Below are 23503 nucleotides of genomic sequence, written 5' to 3'. Positions count from 1 at the left end.
TAACTCTATTACCCTGTGTCAACTTCATCAACCTTGTTGTCATAGCACGGAAACAGACCGTTCATTCCTATTCGTCCATGCCGACCAGGTATCCTAAATTAATCTAGTCCCATTTACCAGCGTTTGGCCCTCATCCCTCTAAACCCTTCCTATTCATGTACGCATCCAGATGTCTCTTAAATATTGAAATTGTACCAGCCTCCACCACTTGCTCTGACAATTCGTTCCATACAGGCACCACCCTCCGCGGGAAAAAGTTGTCCTTTAGGTCCCTTTTAAATCTTGCCCCTCTCACCTTAAACCATGCCCTCTGGTTTTGGATTCCTCTACCACGGAGGAAAAGACCTTGGCTGTTCACTCTATCTATGACCCTCATGGTTTTAAGAACTGCTGTAAGGTCACCCCTCAGTCTCTGAACCTCCAAAGAAAATAGCTCCAGCCTACTCAGCCTCTCCCTATAGCTCAAACCATCCAACCTTTGCAACATCCTTGTGAATCTTTTCTGAACCCTTTCAAATTTCACAACATCCTTCCTATAGCAGGGAAACCAGAACTAAACACAGTACTCCAAAAGTGGCCTAACTAATGTCCTGTACAGCCACAGCATGACCTCCCAACTCTTATATTCAATGCACTGACCAACGAAGGCAAATGTACCAAATGCCTTCTTCACTATCCTGTCTATCTGGGACTCCACTTTCAAGGATCTATGAGCCTGCATTCCAAGGTCTCTTTGTTTAGCAACACTCCCTAGGACCTTACCATTAAGTATATAAGTCCTGCCCTGATTTTCCTTTCTGAAATGCAGCACCTCTCATTTATTTAAATTAAACTTCATCTGCCACTCCTCAGCCCATTGGCCCATCTGATCAAGGTCCCGTTGTACTCTGAGATAACTTTCTTGGCCCTCCACTATACCACCAATTTTGGTGTCATCTGCAAACTTCCTAATCATACCTTCTACATTCACATCCAAATCATTTATATAAATGACAAAAAGCAGTAGGCCCAGCACCAATCCTTGTGGCACACCACTGGTCACAGACCTCCAGTCCAAAAAGCAACCCTCCACCAATACATTCTGTCTCCTACTGTCAAGCCAGTTATGCATCCAAATGGCTAGTTCTCCCTGTATCTCATGTAATCTAACCTTATTTATTGTAGGTGCATACACAATGCCAGTAGAGCTCTTGTGGTAGAGTGGTAATGTCCGTATCTCTGAGCCAGATGGCCTGGGTTCAAGTACCACCTGTGTAAGATGTGTGTAATACCATTTCTGAACAGGTAGATTAAAAAAAATCTGCACTGTGCCTTTAGGAGAGAGTTCCAAGAATAGGACCAGCGATTATATTTCCACATCAGGATGGTGGGAACTTGCGTGTGGTGGTGTTGCCATGCATCTGATGCTCAAGTCCTTCTGAATGGTAGTAATCATGTGTTTGGAAGATGCTGCTTAAAGAGATTTAAGGAGTTGTTGTAATTCATCTTGTAGATGGTATATACTGCTGCCACTGTGCATCAGTGGTATATGGAGTAAATGTTTGTGGATGTGGTGCCAGGGTGAAGTTGTGATCTAATGGCAATGTCACTGGACCAGTAATCTTGAACCTCAAGCTAAAGTTCTGGGGACGTACGTTCAAATCTCCCAGGGCAGATGATGAAATTTTAATTCCTTTAATAGATCAAAGCCAGCTTAATGGCAACCATGTAACCACTGTCAATTGTCATAAAAATACCTGTTTGGTTCACTGTGACCTGTAGGGAAGGCACTCTACTATCCTCACCTGGTTGGGCCTATTTGTGACTCCAGACCCTCAGCAATGTGGTTAACTCTTAGGGATGGGCAACTGACCAGTGACACTATATTTTATGAATGAATAGAAGAAAATTGTGAGGGACAACCAAAGCTGGCCTTGAGATGAATGAAGGGGGATCTCATAGACACTGATAAAATTCTAATAGGATGAAACATTTTAGATGTGGGAAGGATGTTCCCAATGGTGGGTGAGTCCAGAACCAGGGGTCATAATTTAATAGTAAGAGGACTGAGAAAACACTTCTTCACCTGGAGAATAGTAAGCCTGTGGAATTCGCTAACACCAAAAGTGGTTGAGGCCAAAACATTGAGTTCTCAAGAAGAAGGTAGATATAGCTGTTGTGGCTAAAGGGATCAAGTTATATGGGGCGGAGTGGGATTAGGGTATTGAGTTCAGTGATCAACCATAATCATATTGAATGGTTGGGCAGGCTAGAGGGGTCGAATGGCCTGCTCCTGCTCCTGGCTTCTATATTTTTCTGTTTCAATGCCATATCACATTAAAGCATGAAAATACATACAAGTCAGCGACAAGAGAATTAATAAAGTACGTAACTATTGTCGCCATTGATATATATAAACACCAATTGAACATAGCTCTCCCTTGTGTAGTCATAAGGTTTTCCAATGTCAGCAGCTCCGAATCAATCCACAATAATAAAAATGTAAGTAATCACGCCACTAAGCCTCAACCAGGGTTGCAGTGTGGAAAATACAGATGACCTTTCCAAACACTTGTGTCAGTGAAAGTCATAGGCTGGGCCAACATTTATTGTCAGTCACTAGTTGCCCTTGAGAAGGTGGTGGTGTGCAATATTTTATTGTGTTGTGAGATGGCCTTAATGTGGTAAAGCACTTCTGAATTTATTAAGGGGATTTGACGTGGAGCAATTTGAGGAAGTTGTTTTCAGTCGCAAGCCAATAAGTTCGTTTAATACTTTCCTTCTATCAGGCTGACCGAAATTAAGAGTGAAACTGAATGCACTTACGTCATTTGCAATTGATCTTGAAAACTACGCAGCAAATAGACTGCAAGTTCCAGTCTATACAGACAGTACACAGACAGATACAGGCAGTAAAATGGGGAAAATCTTTCAAGTGTTTGTCGTGGGATTGAAAGGGGAAAGGATGACTGTTGATGTTTCGCACACTGAGACAGAGTTTCACGCAATGCTCGTTCGCAAGTTTAAGGAACTCTTGATGAAGAAAATGCCTAGAGATGCAGGTACATGGGCAATAATTGCAATGAGAGTAGCCTTGTCAAACTAATAACAATAACCAGCTAAAGGATTGAATAGTCAATCATATCACCTGGTGGTACGGGTTGAAAATTAAGCTGCATGATACCGATTCAAATCTTTGCGTTTTAAAGCGTTTAACCCAAACTTTAGAATTTAGCTTTCCGGAGGTATGCGGGGTCTAAATCTATTTAAGTTTAACATTGGAATAAGAACTAACCATAGTGTGTATTGAGTTTTTTTCAGATTTGTTTATTCTTCTCCGTTTCTCTTTGTGTTTTATGGATTAGCCAGGGCACAAGATCTGCGCATTCTTTTTGCTGACAAACAATTGGAGGATAACAAAACATTCGCTGACTACAGCATCAAGGATCAATCAACAGTCCTTTTGGTGTTACGTCTGCCCGGAGGAGTGGTATAGAGAGAAGGTTTTGGAGGGCTTATCATACCGCTAAAAACGACATATTCCAATGACCTGATGAATCTGTCTAATCGAACTCTGAAAACCCGAAATCGCTATGTTATTCGAGGAAGGCTGACGTAACCGAAATGTTAACATCACTGCGTGTTAATTACTTTAGAAATATCTTTCATAGCATTAATACGTATGTGCTATGATAAATCGCAACTTGTATTTTAACATTTAGCCTGTAGAAGAACTTGTTTATTTGTTCATTCCTGATAAGTGATCTGTTGTATTCCTAATAAATTGCTCACATTGGTAATTTATACAATTACGATAAGATTTGTTTTAGTTTTACAGTGTTGGGTAGTGAAACCATGTACAGGTCCACCTGTTTTGGTACAGCTCAGTGGCTTGCCAGGCCATTATGGAGGGTCAGTTAAGAAACAACCTAATTTATCTGGTTCTGGAGTGATATGTAAGGACAGGCACTTTTCCTTTCTAAGTGTTGACTGAAAGAGATGGCTTTTTTTTAAAACAACAGTTGACAGTTTTATGGTGACCATTGCTAAAACTGGCTTTTAATTCCAGATTCATAATGAATGTTCCAAATTTAAGGTCATTTGCCCAAAGTAGGGGCTCACCGTATATGATTAACATACAAGCATACAAGAAGATTGGCTGGCAGCAGAAAGCAAAGAGTATGCATAAACAAGAGATCAGCAAGATGTGATGAGTGGGGACCTACAATTATCTATGCTGAGCCCTTTTCACAACTTCTATCAATGATATAGATAGGGATTGAAGGAATAGTGGCAGATGACATACAGCAAATTAGGAAAGTATATTGTGAAAATGACAACAAGGCTGCAGAGGCTATACATAACTTAAGCAAATGAGCAAAAAATTGGCAAATACAGTAAAATGTAAAAATAATGGAAAAGTATGAAGTTGTTCATTTTGGAAAGATGAATATAAATGCTTATATAATTATATATTATATAAATGGAGAACTGCTGCAGAATTCCAAGTTACAGAGGGATCTAGATGTTCTTGACATGTCACAAAAAGTTTGTATGCAATAAGAGCAAGTGATTAAGCAAGTTAATAGAATGATATTCTTCATTATGAAAAAAATTGAACATAAGGCTAAAGATGTTATGTTTCAGTCATACAGGGCATTAATAAAGCATCATCTCAAACACTGTGAAGTTTCGCTCTCCTTACTTGAAGAAGGATGCAAATGCATTTGGAGGCAGGTCAGAAAAGGTTTACTGACTTGAGACGTGGAAAGAGCAGGTTATCTTATAGGAAAGATTTGACAGATTGGGCTTGTTTTCACTAGAAATTAAAACAGTGAGGGATGATTTGATTGAAGTCTTTAAGATTCTGAATGATCTTGACAAGGTGGCCAGGAAAGGATGCTGTAGGTGAGTGCAGAACTAGGGGACACTGTTTAAAATTAGGGCTTGATCTTTGAGGACAGGGATGAGGAGAATTTTTTTCTCTCAGAAGATTCTCAGATTCTTGAACGCATTATCTCAGAAGGTGGTGGAAGTGGGTCATTGAATATTGTTAAGACAGATATGGATAGATCCATGTTAGGCAAGGAATCAGTGGTTATTGGAGTGAATGGAAATGTGGAATTTGGATCACGAATGGATCAACTACAATCTGTTGAATGGTAGAGCAGCTTGAACGACTGATGTCTACTTCTGTTCCTGTTTGGTATCTTTGTACATATGTTCGTACTTTAACTTTGATTTATACTTGTGTCCCACGCATTTGTTTGAGCATTAAGAATACTAGTCCAGTGGCATTTGCACTACACTTCAACTGATGAAAATGATGATAACAGTCTATAGCATCTTGAGATTCTAAAATCTAACTGCAAAGTGCACAGACTTAGACTCAAGAAAGGAATGGTTCATATTGCATGAAACCTAAATCCTAAACACTGACTTTGTCATGGAACAAGTTCAGTGATTAGAAAGTTGTTTTCTTTGATATATGCCAGAATTATAACTAGCAAGTTTTAAGGAAAAAAAAAATCTGGATCTTCCAAGGAGCAGCAATCATCCTTAAATTTCAGCTCCACTCAAACTTATACCCTGATTCAATGCTGCTTCGAGTTTCTTGCCAGGTCTTGTGTGACCAGCTTTCCTAGAAATGCAGAAAGCAGCAACTTCTCAGAGAGTTCAGTCACAGTGGAGTGGAGTTTGCTCCTCTTTTAATGCTTTGGTTCAATGCTGTACCGGAATGGGTGCGAGGATAAATACATGAATAGGTAGGGTGGTAGGATAGATAAGTGAATATGGTAAGTGGTTAACTGGGTGAATTAAGTAGGTAGGTGGATTGGTAATAGCTGGGTAGGCAGATGTCTAAGGTGTTAGGCAGGTGGAGTGCCTAGGTCAAGGGTCATTCAGACACAGGGAGAAGGTGCAAACTCCACACAGACAGTTGCCCGAGAGTGGAATTGAACCCAGGCCCCTGGTGCTGTGAGGCAACAGTGCTAACCACTGAGCCACCGTGAAGAAGCACAAGCAATGGAGACACTCAGTGGTTCAGACTACATCTGCTGAGAAAATAGTCAAATATAATGCACTGCATGTTGTATTTTGGAATAGATTCCAGATATGACAGCCCTGTATCATTAAGACAGTTATATGACATCATAACATATGTCCTTCTGGAGTAAAAATGCAGGCCTCGCTTTCACACATTCTTTCGAGATAATGGAGTTATTGTAGTCAATTGGTTATGTGTGTGTACTGTAGTAACACCAGTAAACACAGAACTCAGATTTATTTGCACATCTGTGATATTATAACCTGTCAAAAGATAATGTAAATAAACTTCAAGATATCTCGCTCAACAGAATCTGCCTATCTGTGGTATATAGTACACAGGGTAATATGTACTGAAAAGTACAAATAGCATCATTGCTTATAATAATTTTGTCAACTGACTAATCATGGTCTATCAATTGTTGCTCTTTGATCTGATGAATGTCTCTGTCATCTCTGTTTTTTCTTTCAAAGCATTGGCTATGATATTGACAAAGATGCGTTTCCTGAGCAGAGGGTTGGAGTTTTAGTCAACTCAGCGGCACACATTTTTTAAAATGGGATGCCAATCAAGATGTCAGCATGGAGGGGTGGTTTGAAGCAGGCTACTGCTGATGCTAGTGTTCCAGGTCCCAACCATCCAACTTCGTGGTGGGGTTTGGGAAGGATGGTGAACTGATGCTTGACATTGCAATGAGTCAGATCAAAGGATGACGTCTGAATTCTGACCGAAGTGTGGGTGCAACCACTGAGTGTTTGTGGAGGTGTTTTGGATGGGGTACTTCATAATGGGAGGCATGGTATGGGGTCTATACCAGGGAAGCAGGTAGTTTGGGGCACCAAGAGGGCACACCTGCTGGCCATGCTGTAAAAGCAGTTATGTCCTCCCCAGAACTGTCTTTCCCTTCCAAGATCTAGGGAACTTGACTGGTCAGGATTCAATCTGCAATTGGAAGTTACCATATGATTGCAGCCTCATTATTTTAATGACAACTTGCTTCCAGGGAGTGGGTTGGCTGCTCTCCATCTTGTGTTCTGCCTCAATTAAACCGAAAATAAATGGTTGTTTCGTCATCAGAGGAGAACAAGTTAAAGGCCATTATCCTTAAATTCCTCAGCTCATGGAAGAGGTGGGTGTATTTATTCTCTTTAAGGATGTGGATGTTACCGGCAACACCAGCCTTTATTGACTCCCTCCTCATTTAAAATGTTCTGGTGAGCTTCTCTGTTGAACAGTTTCTGTGGTGTAGCTATCTTCACAGAGCTGTTAGGGAGAGTGTCGCAAGATTTCAACCAAGAACAGATGAAGAAACAATGATTTATGTCCAAATCAGGACAAAATGAAACTCGAAGAGGAATTTCAAGTGGTGAATATACCTATGCCCATCCAGAAAGGGCTATTCTCCTGTTTTTATATATCTATATGGAATGAGAACAACCCCCACCCCAACCCTCACATTTCCCTGGCCCTACTATCCCTATTCAGCTTCACTTGTACAATGACCATGTGTTGTTAGCCACAGCACAGTTTTTTTTCATTCTCTGCAATGTTTGATGCATTGTAGCAACACATAGGCTCTATGTCAATGGACTGCAAGGACCAATAATATGGATTATCTCCTAACTTACCATGATTCCGAAAGTATTGCTACTGAATTTCTCGGTTACTGCCATTTAAAAAAAAACAAAATGAGGAGGAAATGTATAAGCCAAAGTAATTTAATATTTCCCTGTTAACTGAAGTGAACTTTGAAATCAGAAACAGGGGAAAAAGAACTATGAAACAAATGCTTTATGGGCGTTATCTTCATATCAAACAACCTCCAATTTCCATAAATACCAACTCTTACTGAAAAATGAAACCAGAGTAAGAGTACCATTTCAAGTATTGTAATCCTAGCTGAGAGTAATACTGCAGAAGTCAGCTCTCAATGTGAAACCTGGCATACGTCGTAAGTTTTATTTTTAATTTGTTTACTGTGGAGGTCAGTTCCTGTACATATTTATAAGGGGATGCCAATGTATTTTTAGAAAGAGAACATAAGCATTTATTACAGTACAAAGAAAAAATCTTAAACTTCAGTAGTCAAGTCAACAGCAATTAGAATGATCTCATCACTTTAATATCAGCAATATCCTGACAAAAACTCAAACCTCAGTGAAAAGTTACTTTTATCACCCTGCTAAACCTTCTTGCTCAGTTGGCAGAGCTGTAGTTGTTTTCCACACAGCAAATTTCAGCAGTTATGCCTCTTGCGCCTGCATGAAACTGCTTTCAGTTTCTTTTCTCTCTCACTGGTGCAAGTAAAATTAAAGTAAAGAAACACATGAACAATTAGCTCCAAGCTGGCTTGCTGGTCATTTAGCAAATATCACATGACTTCTTGCTAATGCTGTTTCAAAATCAATGTTTTTGATTGGCTGAACTTTTTGTAAAAAGTCAGATCTTCACAGAACTGGAATCAAAAATCCATTTCCCCCCATTTTAGAATCCAAGTTCTTAGATATTACGAAGCTTCATAAGTGCCTGTTTAATGACTGACACAGTCTGCACAGGTATGCGCATTAAGCAGAGGTAGAGGTCACATGACTACAGAAAACCAGCCAATACACCAAGTAAAAACGCATTTCTCTGATCATCTCTCTTTTCATAAATGTAAAAGAAATTGCATGGACTATTATTTATATTTATCAAGTTATTCCAAGTAACTATTATAATTGGTCAAAAGAAAATTATAATTCATTAATCAAACTGTGTGTTAACACTTGCCATTCCATTCCATGGTCTCTGTGTATGCATTACATACATAGTCCGTAGAGCACACAAACAATTTAAATCCTAATTGAGCATGTGCACATTGTTGTTAGCTGTTCATCTGTTAACAGCTCCTCAGTCCTAGGGTAGTGTGCTGTCGCTGGGGAGTGTCACTCTTGTGGAAAGTGTTGTTGCCATGGTAACTGGGGTTGCCGATCCAATTCTATTGTTAGGAAATGATGGACTGCTGAAACTGATGGTCATTCTGTACTCAGTGCAAGTGGTGTGATGAAGCCTTCCTGATATGTTGCTGAGATTAAAGGCACAGCTTCTTTAGATGAGGATAGATGCCTGCAATTGTAAGGATATATCATAATTATTCAATATGATTGGGGTGACAACTGGACAAAATGGTCAAATGTTGCCAGGTGGTCTGTTTTTTGCTGAGATATTTGGAAGTTTATTCAGTAAAAGTCACCATAACCCCATAAGCCTGCTCTTTCATTGAGAAAAATGACTGGTGGTGGCTTAACCTGAGGGTCAGCACACCTTAGGCAAGGGGAGAGGTTGAGAAGGAGGAACATTAATTGTAACCACAGCTGGTGCAGGATTTGAAATCATGCTGTTGGTATCACTTTGCATCATGAATTTATTATCCAACCCCTAGCTACACGCTGACTGTCTCACTGATGCTCAGGTCTGATGACTTGGCAGTTTTATCAAAGTAAAACTTGGCTTCCTGTCATTTTGCTGATTTTGTCACTCATGCCTATTACCACTTCCGCCTTCATCTATTTCTCTTTATAGGAAGTGTAATTTGAGGGAATCTTTGGATTGGACTACTTTCCATACCTACAGTAGATATCTTTCTCCACTCAATTGTTTCGCTCAAGTCTGTGCTGCATTTGCTTGATTTCTTCATGATTCTGCGAGAAATTTCACTGCCATCTTAGAGTTTCAATTTGACCAGAGACAGAGCAGAGATGATGCAGTGTTGAATTTCTCAGTTCTTTATGAAGCAGCTGAATGCTTCATTCAACCTTGCCACTCACCACAATGTCTGGAATGTTGTACTGACCAAAGCGTTCTTTTAGACATTTTACAATCTTACTGGTAGAGATTGACAGCAACTAGTCCAATTCCCAGTATTCAGAATATTAACTAATTCTGACAAGATAACCAGTTTCTGCAGGTGTGAGCAAGACTACTCTCAGCTTCATCCATGATCTATCTGCAATATCATGTGTCATAAGGGGTTCTTTAACTTGCTTAACTTGGTATTTGTTCCAAGAACTGCATTGGTTAATGTGATGCTTAATCTCGTCACTTCTGTTTGGCTAGTTAAATATTTCTTTTCCCTTCCTTAGACCAGACTCAGTTCTTTGATGGCTTCAGATGCACTTCAGCAACTCTTCTTATTTTCTTGGAACAATGATTCTATTTCTATATGTAAGTCCTTCTTGAAAACATTCAATATTTTTGGCCTTAACAACATTCTGCAGCACAGAATTCCACCTGATCACCACTCTATTGGTGAAGAAGTTCTCTTCATCTCAGTACTAATTGACCTATCCCATATCTTTAGACTGTGGCTCCTGGCTCTGGACTCGAATCCTCTCACTATGAAGGTCCACATACTATTTGCTTCTTCTCTGCCTGCTGGACCTGCATACTTATTTTCAGTGGCTGGTGTACCAGGACACTGTATCTCTCCCCTTTCCCAATTTATCATCATTCAAATAATAATCTGTCTCCCTGTTTTTGCTAGCAAAATTGATAACCTCAAATTTATCAACATTATACTTAGTCTGCCATGCATTTGCTCACTCACACTGAAGCACCTCTGCCTCCTCGTCACAGTTCACCCTCCCACCCCTGTTCTCTAATTGGCTCCTTGATATATTAATACAGAAAGCAATTTGTACTTACCAGGAATTCCTCCTCTATGGTATTGTTACTGATTTGATGCGAATCTATTGAAGCTAATGTCCATTTTGACTACCAAGAAATAACAGCAAGATGACTGAAACACCTGCTGTCAATATGTTAGTAGTCATCGCTGACTGAAAGTTTAACTGGACCTGCCATATTAAAACTGTGGCTCCAAAGGCAGTGCAGAAACTGGGAGCTCGAGGACAAGTAGTTCACACCCTGACTTTTTCAAGTCTTTTCAACCTTTGGAAAGTTCAAGTCAGGAGGATGGGCAGAAACCACAGGATGGAGATGGAAGTATCTGTTGCAACAGACTCAAACTCCACAGCATAATTGTGACAAAAGTTTGTTTAATTGTTACTTCTACTGCCAAGCGGAAAAGTCATTCCCTGAATTAGCAGCATTTCATGGTTGTAGTGTGCATGACAGTGTAGACTGCAACAATTTACTCAAGTAACATGAAAAGCACTATCCTCACCAATAAACTCTACCATTCAGAAGGACACAGGCAGATTATATGTGGAGTCACCATAACCTCCAAGTTTTTCAGTATATTGAAATGGGCATATATGAACATTTCTTTAAGATCGTGGGCCAGTATCCTGGAATCTAACACCATTTTGGGAGCACTGACCTATTAAGAAATGCAGCAGATTAAAAAAGCCCATCATCACCAACTTTTTAATGTAACTAGTGATGTATAATAAACACATTTCAGCAGTGTTGTCAGCACCCCAATGTCAAATATCAAGAAGTATTTCCTGAACTTATGTGTTCAGCATTGTCTGCAAAAGCTGTTATGCTAAAAATAATTTGTTACTTCTAATCCGCTGCTATTTAATACATGGTAACATTGTATACAAAGAAATGGTATGTGACTTATATTGAGGTGGGGTTATCATTTTCAAAATATGGCAAGACCTGTGTTGTGCAATATCATTTAATTAGCAGCAAATGTTATCTTCCGGCAGATACTGGTGGAGGGGACTTTCCAATCAAGTTTATATTCAGTGTTTCCACTCAAAGATCACACTTTGCAGCTGTGAGATGTCAACAGAACAACAACAAACAGAAAAACGCTACGATCCAGATGATCGTACACTGAAATTTGTGAAAAGGAAGGATGAGATCACAGGTAAGTTAAAATATATACATTCTGTTACATGCATGATTATGTTTTGAACCAGCAACAGAATTTAGTGTTGGAATTTTTATTTGCTAATTCATGGTTTTGGACTAGCATGATAAATGACTTTTTCAAGGTCTCTAAAAATCTTTTGATTTTTCTTTGAGAAGATCGTGTCCTTTCAGATCAGGGCGGTGTGACTTCCTCTGATTATGAGCTGATATAAGTGCAAGTAAACTGACATTACTGCTATACTGAAGTATAGTTATGAAATATGAATTGAACACTTCAATACTTTGTCTTGTGTACAATTGATCAAATTTGAAGCATATTTACTTTGGCAGTACAATCGTGGTGCATTCAGTTTCACGTTCCCAGATATCTATTGAGAAAAGAAAGTAAAGTTGCCATTTTCCCACTGTCTCATTAAGGTGAAACAGCTGGTAGTGATTTAACCCTAGAGTTATAACACCTCAAGTGAGGAGACAGATTGAGAAGGAGAGTCCTTCTCAGTAAACACAGCCAATGCAGGAATTGAATCAATGCAGTTGTCATCACTTTTAATCATAAATTAGCCATCCAATCAAATTTTGGTGATCATTGTCAGAGTTCCCCAAATATCCTTTAATATATATGGGTGGCGAGGTAGGGAAGATTTCAATCTACCTCATTGCATAACAAGATTTGGGGGCTGTTGTCGTGCAGTGGTAATGTGCCTACTTCTGCACCAGGAGACCCAAGTTTAAAACCCACCTGCTCTCGAAGTGTGTTACAACATGTCTGAAAAGGATGATATAAAAAAAAGAAACTGGAGGATGATTGTTGTTTCAGCTATACCTGTAATGCAGATGTCTCTTCCTCGTAGGAATTTGAAGATCTGTGTGAGACATATATTTCAGTTAATGAATTTTAATGTCTAGATCATTATCCCTTGGATCATGTTTTCAGTTTCAAAGTGGTGGTCAGATGTGGAAACTTAAATGGGACAATAGTTGCTTTGCCTGGTTACTTAGACACAACTTTATAAATTCCTGTTGAGCTCAGCAACTTTCAGGTCCAGTAATTTTAGAGCTATTTAAGTTGTTGCAGCTTAATATAATTATTTCGTCTCAAACTAAAGTCCAAAGTTTTATTTTTAAAAATTAATTTAATTTTAAAGAGATTTAAAGTTAATGGTCTGTATTTTGCATCGCCACAAGACCTTGATTGAGCCAGGCAAATACTATTATCCAATCTTTAATATTATAATAACCAATAAGCGAAAGTGTTCAAAGAAGTGAGGAAAGAAACATTTCTTCAATGTCCTTTAATTTACTCTGGCTTGTTCACAGCAATGCTCAGGGGAAATACAGTGTGAAGCTGGAGGAACACAACAGGTCAGGCAGCATCAGAGGAGCAGGAAAGTCAACGTTTCGGCTTTACACCCTTCATCAGGATCTGCAGCTTCTTACTATCTCCTAATGCTCAGGGGATTAATCTTTAATTCTTTGTAGGACAATCTTGGAAGGTTGGCAACAATCATCTCTCCTACTTGAAGGTCTGCCTGGGTAGCTTGTATATTTTAGAAATTACAATCAGGAAAATTGGAAAAAGACATGTTTTTAATTGCATATTTTCTTTTAGAATATGGGCGGGCATTTTAAAAGATTGGATACCATTTTAAAGTAGGGACGAGCATTAACACAAATAAAATTCAGCAGACCATTCCATCTTATGTTTTATTGTTTATATCCATCATCATGTTAAGATTTTCATCAAATAGGAGTCTTTGGGTCAAATGCTGTTTAAACGTGCGCTTCTGCTACCAGTAGTTAACATTTGCTGATTCCCAAATAGCACTCTTTCAAAAGTGACTGTGTTTCTCGCCATTTCAGGAGATGATGATCCGAATATTTTGCGAGCAGAAATGTCCTGCAAACATGCAGTTGATCCAAACACACTCACTAGTTGGTGTCGAAGCCTTCTAGATCAGGTCAGCATTTTTAACTTTTAAACTGAGCCTGCTGAATTTAAAGGAACTATATAAATATGCAAAAATGTAACAATTTTTACTCTACCTGCAGTGGTGTATTTTATAGGTTTCAAATTTGAATTTTATCAAGACAATTGAATCATTCTTTTCCCTAATCTCCAGTACAATAAAATATGCTGTAGTGAATATCTCAAAGGATACCAGGCGACATTCTTCCCAGAAAATAGGACAGGTTTCGAGTAGCCTGGAGTGTATAACCCTTGTTAAAAATGATATTCTGAACACATGGGCCTTGTTAACAAGACCTGTATTTATGGTTCATCAAAATAAATCACTTCACACTGTGCTGTATGAAGTTATTCTGGTTCTCACAATTATTTCAAATATGGCATTTTATTAGTGTCGTAATCTTTAGATCTACTTTTAACAATTAAAAATAAAAAACTGCAGTTTATTTATCTGTTTTACCATATTGAATCCATTTGAGTAAGTTGGAACTCAGTTAGGGAGTTGTAACTGAGTGATATAGTCCTCTCTGCCACACACACGACGATCACTCAATTAAGTTTGAAGTCTTCATTTTCATTTAATTTTGGAACCATAGGGTCAGTATAAATTTTTCTGCCCAGCACTAAAGGAGGGAACTACTGAGAAATGTGGACAAGAATGGCCCTATGATGAAGTTCGCAAACTGGCAGTTCTGACCACAGAGGAGCAACGATACTTTGAAGAAACTGTTGCTGTGTTGGCTGCAGCTGAGCACTGCGAATACAAATCAGTAAGTTCACAACAGAAGTAACAATGCAAGATAACTGTCACATTACACATAGACATATTTAAGTGTTTAAGATTTAAGTCATTGAAGTGAACTGTATAAAGTTGAAGCCCCAGCACAGATTTCTACACACATCACCAGTTTACACATGTTCTCTATTTTCTGTCACCTGGCAAATCTTCCATTAATGCTATTATATTATCCCTTACTCCATGAGCTTCCATTTTACACAATAGCCTTTGATGTGGCAACTTGTCAAATGCCTTCTGGAAATCTGAGTAGAATATGTTTGCAGGCTCCCCTTAATCCATAGCACAGATTATTCCTTCAAAGAACTCCAATAAATTGGTTAAACACGATTTCCCTTTAACAAAACCATGTTGACCCTGCACAGTTACCTTGAACTTTTCTAAGTATGCAGTTGTAATCACTTTAGTCATTAATTCTTATAACTTGCCCACACCAGACATCAAGTGAACTTGCCTGTAGTTTCCTATTTTGTGCTCACCTCTCTTCATGAATAGAGTGGTTACTTCCCAGTCCAATGGAACCTTTCTTGAATGTAAGGATGTTTGGAAAACTATCACCAATGCATTTACTTGCTCATTAGCCACCTCTTTTATGACCCTAGGATGAAGTTTGTCTGGAGCCAGAAACTTGTCAGTCCAAAGCTCCATCAGTTTGCTTAATAAAGCTTTCCTCATGGTTGTAATGTCATTATGTTCCCCTCTCCCTTTCACCTCCTGATTTACAGCTATTACTGGCATGTTCTTTTACTATTGTCTGTGGTGAAAACAGGACCAAAATATTTGTTATTTCATCCTTCAATTCCTTATTATCTACTCTTAACTCCCCATTCTCATGCTCTAGAGATCCAATTATCACTTTGCTTATTCTTTTACTTTGCAGATACCTATAGAAGATCTTGCTGTCCAGTTTTACATTCCTAGCTAGCTTCTTCTCATAATTCTTTTTTTTCCTTAGAGTCATACAGCACAGAAACAGACCCTGTGGTCCAACTCAGGGGGGCGGCACGGTGGCACAGTGGTTAGCACCGCTGCCTCACAGCACCAGGGACTCGGTTCGATTCCAGCCTCGGGCAACTGTCTGTGTGGAGTTTGCACATTCTCCCCGTGTCTGCGTGGGTTTCCTCTGGGTGCTCCGGTTTCCTCCAGGTGCTCCAGTTTCCTCCCACAGTCCAAGGATGTGCAGGTTAGGTTGATTGGCCATGCTAAATTGCCTGTAGTGTTCAGGGATGTGTAGATTAGGTGAGTGATAGGGGGATGGGTCTGGCTAGGATGCTGTAAGGTTTGGTGTGGACTTGTTGGGCCAAAGGGCCTTTTTCCACACTGTAGGGATTCTATGATCTATGATCCCAAACTAAACTAGTCCCATTTACCTGCGTTTCCCACATTCCTCTAAATCTCTCCTATTCATGTACCTGTCCAAATGTCTTTTAAATATTGTAACTGTACCTAAATCTATCACTTCCTCTGGCAGTTCATTCCACATATGAACCACCCTTTGTGTGAAAAGTCGCCTCTCGGGTCTCCTCTAAATCTTTCTCCTCTCACCTTGAAAATATGCCCTCTAGTTTTGAACTCCCCTACCCTAGGGAAAAGACATTTGCTATTCACCTTATCTCTGCCCTTCATGATTTTATAAACCTCTAAGGTCAACCCTCAACCCCTTGTGCTCCAGAGGAAGAAGTCCCAGCCTATCCAGCCTGTCCTTATAACTCAAACTCTGCAGTCCTGATAACATGCTTATATGTTGTTTCTGCACCCTCTCCAATTTAATAATATTGTTCCTATAGCAGAGCAACCAGAGCTGTACATAGTACTCCAAAAATGGCCTCACCAATGTCCTGTACAACTGCAAATGATATCCAACTCCTATACTCAATGGTCTGAACAATGAAAGCAAACATGCCAAATGTCTTCTTAACCACCCTGTCTACCTGTGATACAACTTTCAAATAACTATGTACCTGAACCCCTAATTCTTCTGTTCAACAGCAATTCCCAAGGCCCTACCGTTAACTGTATAAGTCCTGCTCTTGTTTGTTTTATCAAAATGCAACCCCTCACATTTATCCAAATTAAACTCCTTGCCACTCTTTGGGCCATTGGCCCAACTGATCAAGATCCCTTCCTAATCTTAGATAACCTTCTTATATAACATAGAAGACCACTGGCCACCAATTTTGGTGTCATGAGTTTTCAACTTGCATCTCAACAGTTACTGGAATTTAATTATTGAATGTGTTAAGTTTAATAGACAGAAAAAGAATAAGCTAGGTGGAAGCGTGGAATTGTTTATAAATTAGGCTGGCAGAGAACTGTGCTTATGAAGGTTTAAATACAGAATTGACTCATCTTCTTCCACTTCCTTTTTCTTCATTGTAGGAGTGTAACAATCTTGAGGTGTTGTGGGGAGTGGAATTAGGGTCCTGATTTTACCCTAGAAATAATGGTGAAACTGTTAGCACTCATCATCATGGACAACTGAAACAACAGCAACTTCTAGGGTTTCACCTATCACGGTCGCAATCTGGGTTATCAACATGTACATATTTATCTCACTATACTTGGCTTTATTTCTTCCTACTAGTGTCCGGGATGCGGCACATTTGTTGAACGCGAAGACCTGACTAACCTAAATGTAAACTGCATTATCTGTACTGCTGAGAAAGGGAGTATTTTCGAATTCTGCTGGCAATGCTTGAAACCATGGAAAGGACCCGGGCCACGTTCTGACCGATGTCACAATGATGGATGCACCAACATAGAATTGGATACACTACGCAACTGCCCATTAATTGACCTCCCAGACACAGTCGTGAAAAATTGCCCTTCTATTCGGGCCTGCCCTACTTGTGGCAAGCTGCTGGAGCACAGCCAAGTTGGGTGTAAAAATATTAGATGCACTAGGTGCCGTGTTGAATTTTGCTTTGTCTGCCTTGAGCCAACAGTTATTTGCCAGGCAACCAGACAAGAGTCATGGTATGGTCTTTGTGCAAAAGAGATGGCACCAAAGCAAAATTCAATACCAGTCTGGAAACAAAGAGGTTCTCACTAGATGTATTACCGATGATGTTCCCAATAACATAACTCAATGTGCTGTTTACATGTAATGTTGATGAAATCTGAGCGAGCTTGTGTGGTGAAATGTTTGATTATGCTTGCCTGGGATGATGATTTGAATTGTCATAGCTTGAAGTATGCATGTTGAGCCTTACATTTCAAAGCATGCGGGAATGTGAGTGATTGGCATTTAAAAGGAGGAGAGATTTTCCTCAGTCATTTATGTTAAATCAAAAGCTGTATGAAGGAAATGGAATCTTCAAACCAAATAAAGGTAACTTTACATTATAAATCATACTTGCTGTTTCACTATAAAATGTCTGTTTATAATCAAATAAATTAATGTGGTACAATAACATACAAAGTATAGTTTTGATTCTTTGAGATCAAATTTAATTAACAGTAACTTCTTCAATCCTGCTAGGTGAAGACACCTCAACTGCAGACAGATTTGGTCCTAGTAAAGCCCAACATAATTGTAATAAGACTAAATGACTACAAAATTCAAGTTTAATGCATCTATAGTTTTGATTATTGGCAACAAAATGGCAATTGCGCTATATGCACACACCCTTCCACATGTTGCACTTAGACACCATGTTAGTGGGGGCTCAAGAAAGAGCCGTTAGAGAGTGCTGCAAGAAATGCACAATGGAAGTAGATGGTCAGTGTGTAATGCTGAATTGATAACCTTGCCACCATTTTGAACATCATTCCTTTAACTAACATCTTCTCTTAAACATATCCAACTAACTGTGCTTTCAACAGCTGGTTAGCGTTCCTCTGATTCCCCCTGAGCAAGTTATTTAAAGGGATCATCACTATCCTCTGTTTAGTTGTGCAACGAACTCTAACGATCTCTGAGTTTGTGGAAACAGAGTTTTCTTGCGCTGTTTAAAGTTGGCAAAGTTGATATGGAATGGAGCTGCATATGGTGATGACTTTGGTTCTGACGTCAAGGATTCTGGTTAGACTATTTGCCTACAGTTATGGCTTTCAGGAATTATACAGAGGGGAAAATGAATGACCATAAGTTGCCTGTAAAGGTAGTTTAAGATGAAGGTCTTACGCAACAATCATTTACAGGGACTGTTTTTCATTCCTCAGCTTAAACCAAGACTGTTCCTCTGTACATGCCATAAGCAACTTGTCTCTTACTCGTTCACTTGCATACTTTATTTTTATCAATTTCTTGGTCACCTTTTTCCAAATCCTAAAATCATATTCAGCCCTCAAGCTTACTATTCCATTTAAAAGCATACATACCTCCTTTTGTCTAATACTATCTTTAACTTTTATTATTATCAATATTATTATTATTTTATTATTAACTACAGTTGATCTACTTTTCCTGTGAGGTTTTTCACTCCTTTTGCATCAGCAATGGCTCAATTAATTGGTGGCACTCATCTCCTAAATCAGAAGATGTCGCTTCCAAGCCCATTGCAGAGATTTGACGGCAAAAATCCAGGCTGACAGTCCAGTGCAGAACTTGGAGACAGATATACTGTTGGAGGAGACATACTTCAGACAAGGTATTAAACTGAAGCTCTGTTGCCCTCCCGATAAAAGCTCCCACAGAAATATTTCGAAGACCCGTAAAGAAAATTCAATTGAACTGGTAGGAAAGTAAACCACTGTCTACCCTCCTCTAAACAGAATAGCCAGTTTTTATCTGAAGCTACTGGAAGAACCAAAAATTCATAGAAGACATAAATTTATGTCTGAAATACCGAGAAACTTCAGCTGTCAAGGTTTGTGATTTAGAATTAGAATCAGATTTTTATTGTTATGTGTACTTGAGTATAGTGAAAAGTGGACAATGTCACCATTCCCAGTATCATCTTAGGTACAAAGGTACTCAGGTGCAAAGTAGAAAAATAAGGACGTATAGTTAAAAGTATAACATTGCCATCTTTCCTAAAAGCTTAGCCATGCCGGGCTCACACTCCTACAAGTGTTCAATCTCTGTGTTGGGCTCGATCTCCCAACACTCACCACGACAGAGGCCAGGAGACCTTGAGTTGCCTGCTCTCGCAGCTGATGCTAGGATATCTTTATTGCTGCCACAATGAGCTCGATCTCCCCCATGCTGGGCTCACTTTCTTCCTCATTGGGCTTGCTTTCTCGCTTTCCCCTGTGCTCTCTCACTGTCCCTCACAATGGCTTGATCTCTCCACAGGAGGCAAGTAGATTAAAGTAAGAAAAAAAAACAGTGAATGATGAAAATAAAGTAACAGTGGGCAGAGCAGATGAGCTCCAGGCAGGAGCCCTTATCAACAGTAACCTGTGACCTGGGAAGCTTTATTTGGACATCGCCTGGTCAGTCCTCATTTGTGCACAAGCCGATGGAGGCACTGAAGATTGCTAACGTAGACATTCCTCAACGCAAATTACAAACAGTAGATGGCTGCAGCATATCTGAAATCAGAAGAGATGGCAGAGATAACTTTTATCTTCCCACTGGTGTAAAGTTGGAATGCAATTATTCTGATCTATGATTGTGAATTTAATAAATATGCATTTGATGTGAAAACCCCAAATTTTGAGCTTACTTGATTTCCTGGGCTTCAAGATGTAGTTTTCTGTTTGATTGTGCCTGAGTATTGTCTCAGTCAACCACATTTTAATAACAAAAATGAAAAAGTCAGCATTTTTCTCAGCACTGCATATTATACTTTGGCTCAATTTTGCAATGGCAACAGCTGGCTAACCTGTTTGTAGTTTGGCAGCGAGTGCACATCCAAATTTGTTGGGTTGTTTCCATGTCAGATTTAACCATACAATCACAGAGTTGTCCATCTTATTCCAGCTGCTGTTCAGAATCCAGCTTAACAATGGCAGCTGAGGACAGGCTGCAGGCCTGGGTGAGAGAAATGATAAAAAAAATGAATAGCACAGCAAGCTAGAGTGACAGTAAATTAAGGGAAAATTGCAATGGTGACAAGGTGATCGTCAGCCGCAATATCTCTGAAATCATTCATTTGCTGGAACAAACATTTGCCTGCTAACGGAATTATACCTGTAAGCTTGGTGGATGCATGTTATTATTCCTCATTTACGTTTTCCCATAAAACAACCTTGTGTGGACAATATCATGCGACAATTAAGTGGAGAGCTGCTTTATTCCTTTTAAAATGCATTGTGCCAAAAAATCTGGAAAGGTTGTACACAACTAAACATTTCGAATTGAAAATTACACAAGATGCAACAACAGTATACTTGTCGTTATGCACATTTAGGTGTCGAAATATGAGTGTCAAAGTCCTCTTTTTTGCAACATTTATTGCACATGTACAATATTTTTAGCATACAGCGCACATGAAAACATCAGAATTAGGAGCAGGAGTAGACAATTCACTCACTTAAGCCTGTCTACCATTCAATACTATCATGGCTGGTCTTTTCAAGTTGATCTTTACAGAAAAGAACTATACTATGTGGGGAACTTTTCTCCTCATCCACCATCCACCGCCAGACACCCTTTCTAGACAGTTAGTGTTACCATTCCCTTACATTGTAAAAGCCTGGCCAGCTGTAAGATGTTCTACAGTCTATTTGAGGGCCACACAATTTAGGAAGCCCACCATATACCTTCTGTCTGCAATCACAGCTTTCACAAAGCTACGCACTGTTTCTTCTGGACATAGGGTAGGCAATCCAGGGAAATGTCTTTGCAAAGCTATAGGTGCATGCAGCAACCAGTTACACCATCGTGGAAATGGATGATTTTGCAAATATTATGTCATGTCCTCAGAACATAAAAATCTTTTGCAGGTCACTAATTTGTTGATTTGCAAGCAGAACAAGCATTTCAAGGTGTAAGCTCTGTATTTTCATACACAGAAAAGTGTGCCATCCTTGCGGACCCTGTGGTGCACAAGGGTTAAGTTGTTCTTGTTGACTTTATGACCCAATGCAACTCAAGCACAATCTTCTTGGGCAAAGAACATCCACAAATGACCCTTACCTATGGTTTCTAACTACCCTAAGAGTGTCCCTTACCTTTTCCTCAAGTGCAACATATCATTGCGCTACCTTCTCACTAAGAAAAAATGTACAAAATTATCCATTTTCAATGGCAAGTTTACACAAAAGCGATTATCCCTATTAATACCTGTGAGCTGTTGCTTGAGGTACCAACTACATCCCTAAAAGAGGAAGCTTGAATGGTTCAGAAAGACTATGGCTTCTTCATACTCTTGGGAAGATGTGAAAATGAGTGCACATGGCATTGCTTTAGCACCATACAGTATATTCAGCTACTGACAGATGAGCACATCAATACATCATGTTGAACGACCTCATCAGGCGTCATTGAATGACTTCACCCCAGGGAGTACAAAGGCACTTCAAGAAGCAATCTTTTTGATTACCGGGTTGGAGGTAACTTTTTAAAAATCTTTTTTGGCAGAGATTCAGAAACTTACATGGTCTAGTGTGCATAGATTTTTATGTGGTGGAATTTTTCTCACCTTTCAATTGCATGGGCAATAGGGAAAAGGATGAAAAATTACAGCAACAAATGGAAAAATCAGATTCTCACCAACCTCACTAATGAGTGGTGACTACCTTATTTCCATGCATTTACATTTTATTGTTAGCTCAACTTGTCTCAGTTCTATGCAACTCCTAATTCTCTTCTCTCCCAAGAAATTAGAGCGTACCAATCCCCAACATGAAAGTCAGAGCAGTTACTGGTGGCAACAGCTCACCACATGTTTCTGCTGGACTTCAGACACTGTCTGAAGACTTCTGTCTCCCCCACTATGTCCCTGCAGTTTTATGCATAACATTCTTCTCCACCCTCCATCCATGCAAATTGGCCTCATCAAGCCACTAGTCTCACCACGTTATCATGCTTGCTTTCAGACCGCTTTAGTCCTCCAGGACTTCACAGAAACATTTCCTCTTAGTGGAGGGATCTTTGGCCAGAGGGCTCAGATTTAAGATAGGAGGTTTAAAGGGGATATGAGGACTTTTTTTTCACTCCCTGTAAATTTGGCAGAGGCAAAAACCCTCAAACTATTTTAGAGGTATTTAGATGTACATTTGTGATGCCAAGACATATAAGGCTATGGGCCAAGCGCTGAAAAATGGGATTAGAATAGTTAATTGCGTATCTTTGACCAGCTTAACTCGATGGGCCAAATGGCCTTTCGGTGTGCTGTAGACCTCTATGACTCCATGACTCCATTAGTTTTATTTACATTGAGTGTTAAGCACATTAAATATTATTCTTTTCTTTTCAAAAAAGTACAAGGAAACCTTAATGGACCCTACTCATTCACTAGTTACCCTTTTATACTAAATGTACTTGTAAAATAACTTATGGTTTCCCTTTATATTACCTGCCATTATTCTTTCATGCCCCCTTTTTGCTCTCCTAATTTCCTTTAAGTTTTCCTTTTCATGTTCTGTACACATCTAGGGCTTCTGCTCTTTTGACTCCTTGGTATCTACCATAAGCTTTCATCTTTCTTTTTATCCAATCCTGTATATCCCCTGATATCCAAGGTTCACAGGACTTACTGGTCACACCCTTTGGTTTTATTGGAACTTGCTAGTACTGTACTCTTTAAATTTCCTTCTTGAATGCCTCCCACTGCTCTGACACAGATTTACCTAAAAGTATCTGCTCTCAGTTCACTCTAGCCAAATCATATCTAATCTTATTAAAATCAGTCTTCCCCCAGCCTAGAATTTTGACTACATGCCGATCCTTGTCCTTTTCCAGAACAATCTTGAATCTAATAGAGTAATGATCACGGTTTGCAAAACGCTCCCCCACTGATGCTTCAACTTGTCCAGTTTCATTCCCTAAAATTAAGTC

General features: G+C 39.4%; 2 protein-coding genes across 2 annotated transcripts; both read left to right on the top strand.

Annotated features, from left to right (window-relative positions):
• The first annotated feature begins 2779 nt into the window (after nucleotides 1–2779).
• Nucleotides 2780–6337, top strand: zgc:194655 (uncharacterized protein LOC794380 homolog). The gene is made up of 2 exons (XM_048604491.1): nucleotides 2780–3041; nucleotides 3345–6337. Exons 1-2 carry the CDS (start codon nucleotides 2897–2899, stop codon nucleotides 3473–3475), a joined length of 276 nt encoding a protein of 91 aa, XP_048460448.1. The 5' UTR covers nucleotides 2780–2896; the 3' UTR covers nucleotides 3476–6337.
• Nucleotides 6338–7905: 1568 nt separating this feature from the next.
• Nucleotides 7906–17962, top strand: LOC109911077 (uncharacterized protein DDB_G0292642-like). Its single transcript, XM_020510330.2, has 5 exons — nucleotides 7906–7976; nucleotides 11683–11846; nucleotides 13712–13809; nucleotides 14414–14587; nucleotides 17198–17962. Exons 2-5 carry the CDS (start codon nucleotides 11759–11761, stop codon nucleotides 17663–17665), a joined length of 828 nt encoding a protein of 275 aa, XP_020365919.1. The 5' UTR covers nucleotides 7906–7976; nucleotides 11683–11758; the 3' UTR covers nucleotides 17666–17962.
• Nucleotides 17963–23503: the final 5541 nt, after the last annotated feature.

Source organism: Rhincodon typus, chromosome 13 (assembly GCF_021869965.1).
Source record: "Rhincodon typus isolate 14 chromosome 13, sRhiTyp1.1, whole genome shotgun sequence".
In the NCBI taxonomy this organism is placed as follows: Eukaryota; Metazoa; Chordata; class Chondrichthyes; order Orectolobiformes; family Rhincodontidae; genus Rhincodon; species Rhincodon typus.
This window is presented reverse-complemented; position numbering and strand designations above follow the sequence as displayed.